We start from the raw sequence: 7,569 nt of genomic DNA, 5'->3' as shown, positions 1-7,569 counted from the left end.
AAATGACTTTTAAATATTGTTTTATCACTTGTTTTTTATCATCATGTACTTAAATACTAAATTAAATGCGTTTCTTATTGGAAATATTGATTAAAGATGTTAAAATCTATAAAATTAGTTTTAATGTAATTTAAACTCTAATGAAATAATGACTTGTGATTGGTTGCTCAAAGTCCGTGAAGCATTCGTTACGCTACGTAGGTATTGAGGATTCACGTTTCAACGTAACAAAACTAGTGAAATAACAACATGGTGAGTACAGAGATAAATTATTAGTTATTATTCACTATTAAGAGATAAGACAAAACTAGTTAATAATAAAGTGAGTAACAATATATTAACTTTATCATATATTGTGATTTTATATATGTGATCATTTATATATTTTTGACAGTTACAAGAAAATTGTTACAATGAATTCTAAAATTGCACTATTATGCATTTATAAATATTGGAATAAATGGAGATAATCCCCAATATATAATAACGCAGTCAAAAATAAGTTATAATTAAATTATATATAATATATTAAAAAATGATACTACATGAGAGAGAGTACAATGAAAAAAATGCAAAAAGAAAATTTTGGACTTGTCCTATCTTTATGCCTGAAAGAAGATTTTTGCAAGGTGCCAGCAAAAATGCGTCAAATGAGATTAATTTTATTAAAATTGGAGATGAGACACACCTCTTCTGAATAACTATACCCCAAAATATATTATTCATTTATAAATATTACTGCATATGATTATAATTCATATTTATTTATATTAATACTTACTTATGATAATTTTATATTACTCATGTTTTTATTTGATAGGATCCGAACCGAAACGTGGCCGAGTGGTTTTCCAGAACTCTAATATCTACAGATGTGTGCGTATATTACGCAGTTGTGCAAAAACTATTCTGCTAAAAATTGTTGAGAAACGCGGAACATTCTTGATTGGTTCCGCTCTCGTTCCGTCGTTACGTTATTTCGTCGCATGAGTTTGCACCCCAACTCTTAACACAAGTTTCATTACCTCGGATCTACAATAGGGTTTTAAGCCTTAAGCCATAAGAAATGGGCGAATCACAGTCGATTATTCCCCTCGGATTCGACTGTAATTGGTCAATTTCTTACGACTTAAGACTTAAAAACACCTATTGTAGATCCGGACTTATCGTTATAACGTCGTTGCGCAACGATGTTATAACGATAACAAAACTTACGTCAAGAGTTACAGAATAGAGGCCCACGTCGCGTTCAGCAGACTCAGGGCCGATCTTTTGGTAAAGTTTTTAGCCTTTATTACCTGTTAGGTAAATCTGGCAATCTGCGCACGTGATTGGATAATCTTGCTACTTACCTAATAGGTAAACTTTACCAAGAAGTTGGAACAATCGGCCCTCTCAGGGTGCGGTCCACTTGACGCTACAAATGCTTCGAAGCTTTTGATTGACCAATTGGAAGAAAGAATTTTACTAATTGACCAATTAAAAAATGCTTCGAAGCCTTTGTAGCATCAAGTGGACCGTAGCCTCAACTGTTACGGAGCAGATCAGTGAGTTCTTGCTGCTATTGTATGATCTAAAAGAATACACCAATAGCAGCGAGCGCCCACGGATTCGTTTCTACACAGTTGAGTCTCTGCTGAACGTGACCGTTATTAGTGATGGGCATAATCGACCATTTTGCGGAATCGATTAAGTGGATTATCATCGATTATCCTTTTTGCTATTATCAATCGATTTATAATCGTTTAACTAAAGTTGTTTTCTTTTTTATTAACCTACTGAAAAGCACTTAAAATAAAGAAAAATTATAACTAAACTTAAAACCTTTATTTTTTTTATATATGTGAATAAAATACAACTTTTTTTATTTTTATATATTCCTGCGACTTGTCAGAAGAGTTATCAGACACCCTGTATATGTATATAGAATACAACTGTTTTTTCTTAGAATAAACTTATATAAAATAGAATTTTTTTAAATTACAAGTTTATAATTTTTATTTAAAAAGTTTAACTCCTCTCGCCTTTCTTTTTCTCTTTTGATCTATATCGTTTTTTCTTGGCTGCACTATCGCCCACCAGTGCAACATTCAGACAGTGTTTCCGTGGTTAATGGCTATAGTGTAGTGCAAATTTTATGCACGAAGTGGGGTTTTGCTACACGATTTCAAAGGAACGGTGTAGAGTCATTGGGCAAGTTCAAGACTGCAAAGCGGCTAGGCATGCTTGTCGAGCGATTGAATATGGTTGGATCTATAAGTAATAACTAATTATGTTCATTTGCTCGGCGAGTAGGCTAGCTGCTTTGTCAACTTGAACGCGCCCATTGTGACATTTAAAATTTGAAAATGGAAGTCAACCGGCAGCAGAATTAACACGATAAAATGAAGTAGTGTATGTACATTATGTATAGTGTACTACATACATCATAATGTATGTATGTACATACACTAGTGTAGTGCACTGATGAAGCACTTAGGGCCATAGCACACAAAAAAACTTAAGCAATAAAACGTAAGCAGTAAGCGAATTGACCAATCACAGTAGAGTTCGTAAGGCCATAACATAAGCAGTAGCGAATCCAACATGTTGATTTCCTTACTGCTTACGTCTTACTGCCTTAAGTTTTTTGTGTGCTAGGGCCCTTATACGCAACTGGTGTAGTGTAAGATTACACTCAATGTATCCCAAGAGAAAACACTTTTAAACGGTCTATAATAAAATTTCAACTTATCAGAAACCAATTATACCGGAATACACAGTTTCTAATAGGTCAAATGCGGGGTCTGCAATAGAAGTCGTAACAGTCGTAGAGTCTTAAGTCGTACAAAATTGACCAATCCTAGTCGATTATTCTTCCCACATTTAACTGTGATTGGTTATGCGGGGTCTACAATAGAAGTCGTAGCGGTCGTAGGGTCTCCCTACGACTGCTACGACTTCTATTGTAGACCCCGCATTAATTTTCTACGACTTAAGACTCTATGATCACTACGATTTCTATTGTAGATCCCGCAAAAATCTTATTATTTCTTCCTGTATATATATATATATATATTCCTCCATTGTGTGCAGAGCTTAAAAAACAGACGATTAATGTCCGATTAATCGATGATAATCAATTATCTTGGGACTGTCCAATAATCAATTGCTTTCGATTATGCGGCCGTCGATAATCGATTTAATCGATTAGAAATCGATTAAGTGCCCATCACTAATCATCATCGAGCGTTATATCGAGATTGTCTTCGTGGGAATGGCGACGTGGATAGGATACTATATTAAGCTGGGGTGCGTTCCAAAACTCGACTCTATCAACTCCGAATACCTTTTATCCTTGTTCAACATTCAGTGAAGAACAAGGATAAATGATACTCGGAGTTGATAGAGTCGAGTTTTGGAACGCACCCCAGGAATGTGCATCCGCCATATTGGCTCCTAGTCAGTGCGGGAAAATTCGAGCAAAGCAAAGATGCGTATCATACATACTACTTTTGTAGGATGTATAACATACTGCTTTTGTAAAAACTGAAAAAATAGCTTTATGAAATGTGATACAAGTTATTAATTATAAGTCACAGTTACTAAGTTCTTAATTATTAATTAAGAATTAATTATTTTTATTTAAATATTTAATTTGTTTTACGAAGTAGCTTCATTAAATGTCACACAAATCTTTAATTATTTAACATATTTATATAATGTAAACTTTCTAACTACGTCTTAATAAGTACAAACTATTATACATATATAGCTTTGAGAAAATATTCGAGCTTGAATACCAAAGTATGAAATGTTACTGTTAAGAAGGATATGATAAGTTTTTTAATGTTTAACAGTTTCATAAAGATATATCCTTTTAAACTACCTTCTTTTATTTTATTTCTAATCTTTGTTTATTATGTAGTTTTAATTTAGTTCTGCCTTCTCAATATTTATCGTAAAATAATAAAATCAATCGTTATATGTATAATACATATCTATTTATTGTGTTAAATGTGTATTTCCGAAATTATTTTATTCATTTGCAAATAAAACTTTGGCACTGTTAAATTGTTATGCGCATAACAATACTTTTAGGTTTACTTCTGAATTGGCAGAATTGTGTATTTAATATCGTTGGTTTTGAAAAATGCGCCAGCTGCCAGGAGCCAACATCCCAGTGAGAAATGATAATGGAATCGATGTCGAATCGATATCGATTCGACATCGAAATCATCGAATCGACGTCAAATCGACGTCGATTTCATTGTCATTTCTCACTGGGATGGCCGATGCACATTGCCACCTAATATAGTATCTTAGCGTGGATAGCGATGCGGAGAACCTCGTCTCGAGTCATAGGTGTGTACGGAAATCCGTTCGCGTTCCGTCCCACCCGATAGCGGTTTCGTATCGCGCGCTCATATACGAAACTTGAGTCGCGTTGTATATACCGGCGCATTACCGGCCGAGGCTGTACATACTTTTTCGCTCTCTCTGTAGTGTTTTGTAGCGCGAGAGAGAGAGAGAGAGAGAGAGAAAGAGAGAACGTGCGACTGCGAGAAGTGCGAGTGCACCGCTCTATGCCCTGTGTCGTGAACGTGCTGCTCGAAGTGAGCAAGAATCTCTCTCGAGTCTCGGCCGCGTTAATCTTAAGACATAACTAGGAAATCGGGGCGCATTCACGCTCACCCTTGTGTATATGGCTTCAGTTGAGGAGCTAGATCATCAGGTCGACAGCGGCATGGGTAGTAGCGACGCGCGCTCTCCCGAGGTGAAGTCGCTCCTCCCTGACGACGAGGACGATGACGAGGAGGTATGGACGAGAGTACTTTTATATACAGGGAAAGAAAGATGATCGCTTGGAGGACAGACTCGTGGCTTGTGCTGTGACATTTGTAAAATTCAGAATATTTTGAAGGATCCCCTGTGTGAGCTTGCTGATCCTTTGGTACCTTCTGGTACCAAAGATCACTCATCACTGAGAAGTATTATTTAATGATAAAAGAAAAGCTGGCTTTCTGTCCCTTTGTCTGGTACCAATATTTATAACTACATCTATGCATATGTATGCTTTCTGCTTGACTAAGATTTAAAATTATTAATGTGATACTTTTGTTGTTTTCCTTATCTAAGATCAAAATTAATGAGACATTTATAGTATCTTAGGAATATGACATTTTTCATTGCTCTCTTTTTAATTAATAATAACAAAGTAGTTACTATTTTTCCATTTGTTTTATTATTTAGGAGTTAATTAATGAAATTATTCCTTTTGATTCAGGATGAGAGCTTAACAGAGAGATTATTAGGACTTACTGAAATGTTCCCTGAGCCAGTACGTAACTTTGGATGCAATGTTGGAACCTGTCTATACACATGTATCAAAGGTAACATTACTTTCTGTCTAATTTTACAATGTGCTCTTTGCTTTCTGTTTCTTGCTTTTTACCACTTTTTACCTCTTTGCTTCTTATCCTGTTTTTGATTTCTTATTCCTTGAGATAAAAATTGACCAGTTTTGCAAGAAACAAAAAATGATTGTCAATAAAACGAATGTTGATAAAATGGTTGCAAAGAGGAAAAAAAAGCAAGAAATAAAAAGTAAAAAATGGGAAACAAAATTGTAGAGTAGGATTTAAGTTTTAAGACGCAAATATATTTTTTAAGATACGTAATAAAGCTAGCAACCGATAAAACAAGGATAATTATACATTTGTATGAATATATCTTTGCAGGTCTATATGCATATTCGTGTTCAGCCACATGGCTAGTCTTCAGTTCGTCCACAATTCTTTTCGCGCCGATTATCTTTGAGATGGAACGCGCACAGATGGAAGACCTGCAACGTACGCAGCAGAAGCAAGTCCTCTTAGGTCCTAACACAGCTCTGTCCGGCGTTAACACCACGGGTCTTCCAATGGCACCGCCCGTTCAGCGATAGGCCATTATATTACAAATTTACATGTGCATGCATACAAGGACACGTACAGAAATGCCCAACCCCAACCAAAAAAAAAATAAATTACTCGAGTTTCCCACTCATTTATTAGCGCAGCTCCGTACGTCACCAAGATTTTTATGCAAATCGTGAACAAATGATTTCTATTGAATGAGAACTTGCGTGAATCAAGCGCACGTAATTGTCTCTTTAATTAGAGTAACTCTTACAGAGTTGCGCGATGAAAAAATTTAGAGTAAATATAAATTTGGATTGCTCAATGGAAGAACATTGAATGCTACATTTGTCGGTCTAGTCTACCCTCTACACTCACACATACTTACACACATGTGTTGTTCTTTTTGGTAATTTTTTACTAAAAGCCAACATATATTGTGGTATCACATTTTATTATTAAATACGTTGCGGTAGCGGCGGTGATAGCGCTTCGTTTGACAAAAAAGAAATGACCCCGTCATTCTGTTCGCTTCTTGAATAAATGATTGAGAGAAAAATTGAGCATGCAATTATTTGTTAGATACGTTGCCGAAAACGCGGTAGTCGTATCGCGAGTGTTATTACCTTTAATATATTTCATCTGTTACATTGTAATTTCGAAAGAACAAATAAAAGACATAGTGAAATAGTGTCTTTAATCGCATCGTGTCATGTCAATCTTTCGTCATGTAATATTTCTGTAAAATTAATAAATAAAAGAGCCTTATATATCATATCTATTCTTTCATAATTGTTTGATTATACGATTTGCACTACTTGGAAAAAAATACGATTGCCAATACAAATATTGAGACAATATTAAATAAGTGTTGCAATTTTATTTATACAGTGCACGCCAAAAGTTCTAGGCCGGCTGAATGTCTCGGAAAGCAGGGTTGTTATGTTTAAAACATTTGTATTTAAAACAAATGTTTAAAATATGTTTTATACACTGTACTGTTTTAAACAAACATATGTTTTGAACAGATTTTAAACATGTTTAAAACAAGTGTTTAAATCGTGTTTTTTAAAAGGAAAATAAGGAAATACGAATTTTAGGCTAATAATATCTTTATACATTTATATATAATAATATACTTTTTTTTTTATATAATGTAAGCATGAACATATTTATATATATTAAATAACATTGAACCATGAGAATTTCAAACTAAATATTAATGATAAGGCCATTACGGTCTAGCGGGGAACTTGGATGCTTCTAATAATTCTAATATAATTAACATGTGAATTTATATACTGCGAATGTAGATTTTTATGCGTGCCGAAAATCCTTCAGACTTACAACGCAAAACTACCGCAGTAATATCACGAGTTAAATTGACAAACAATCTAACCATTTTTGATGCATATATAACGTCGGTACATAAATTCACACGTTAATTATATTAGAAGTATCCAAGATCCCCGCTAGACCGTAATGGCCTTATCATAAATATTTATATATTTTTAATATATTATATATATATATATACTTTCTTTCTCTGTTAATCTGTTACATAAAAACAAAAATTGAATAAAATTAAAAACCCAAAATCTTGATTTAAAAACTAATTTGGCAATAGTTTATATTTATTTTTGACTTATTCTGAATTTTTAGAATTTAAACTTTTCATAATAGATACCAA

The 7,569-nt window shown here is 34.0% G+C and overlaps 1 protein-coding gene across 1 annotated transcript; it reads left to right on the top strand.

Moving 5' to 3' along the window:
• Positions 1 to 4,460: 4,460 nt before the first annotated feature.
• Positions 4,461 to 6,649, top strand: mge (translocase of outer mitochondrial membrane 22 homolog mge). The gene is made up of 3 exons (XM_018448797.1): positions 4,461 to 4,798; positions 5,267 to 5,372; positions 5,721 to 6,649. The coding sequence occupies exons 1-3, from the start codon at positions 4,685 to 4,687 to the stop codon at positions 5,924 to 5,926; spliced, it is 426 nt and encodes a 141-aa protein (XP_018304299.1). The 5' UTR covers positions 4,461 to 4,684; the 3' UTR covers positions 5,927 to 6,649.
• Positions 6,650 to 7,569: the final 920 nt, after the last annotated feature.

This window comes from Mycetomoellerius zeteki, unplaced genomic scaffold (genome assembly GCF_001594055.1).
Source record: "Mycetomoellerius zeteki isolate Tzet28-1 unplaced genomic scaffold, Tzet1.0 scaffold228, whole genome shotgun sequence".
NCBI classification, from domain to species: Eukaryota; Metazoa; Arthropoda; class Insecta; order Hymenoptera; family Formicidae; genus Mycetomoellerius; species Mycetomoellerius zeteki.
Note: the sequence above shows the minus strand (reverse complement) of the source record. Positions and strands in the feature narration are given on the sequence as shown.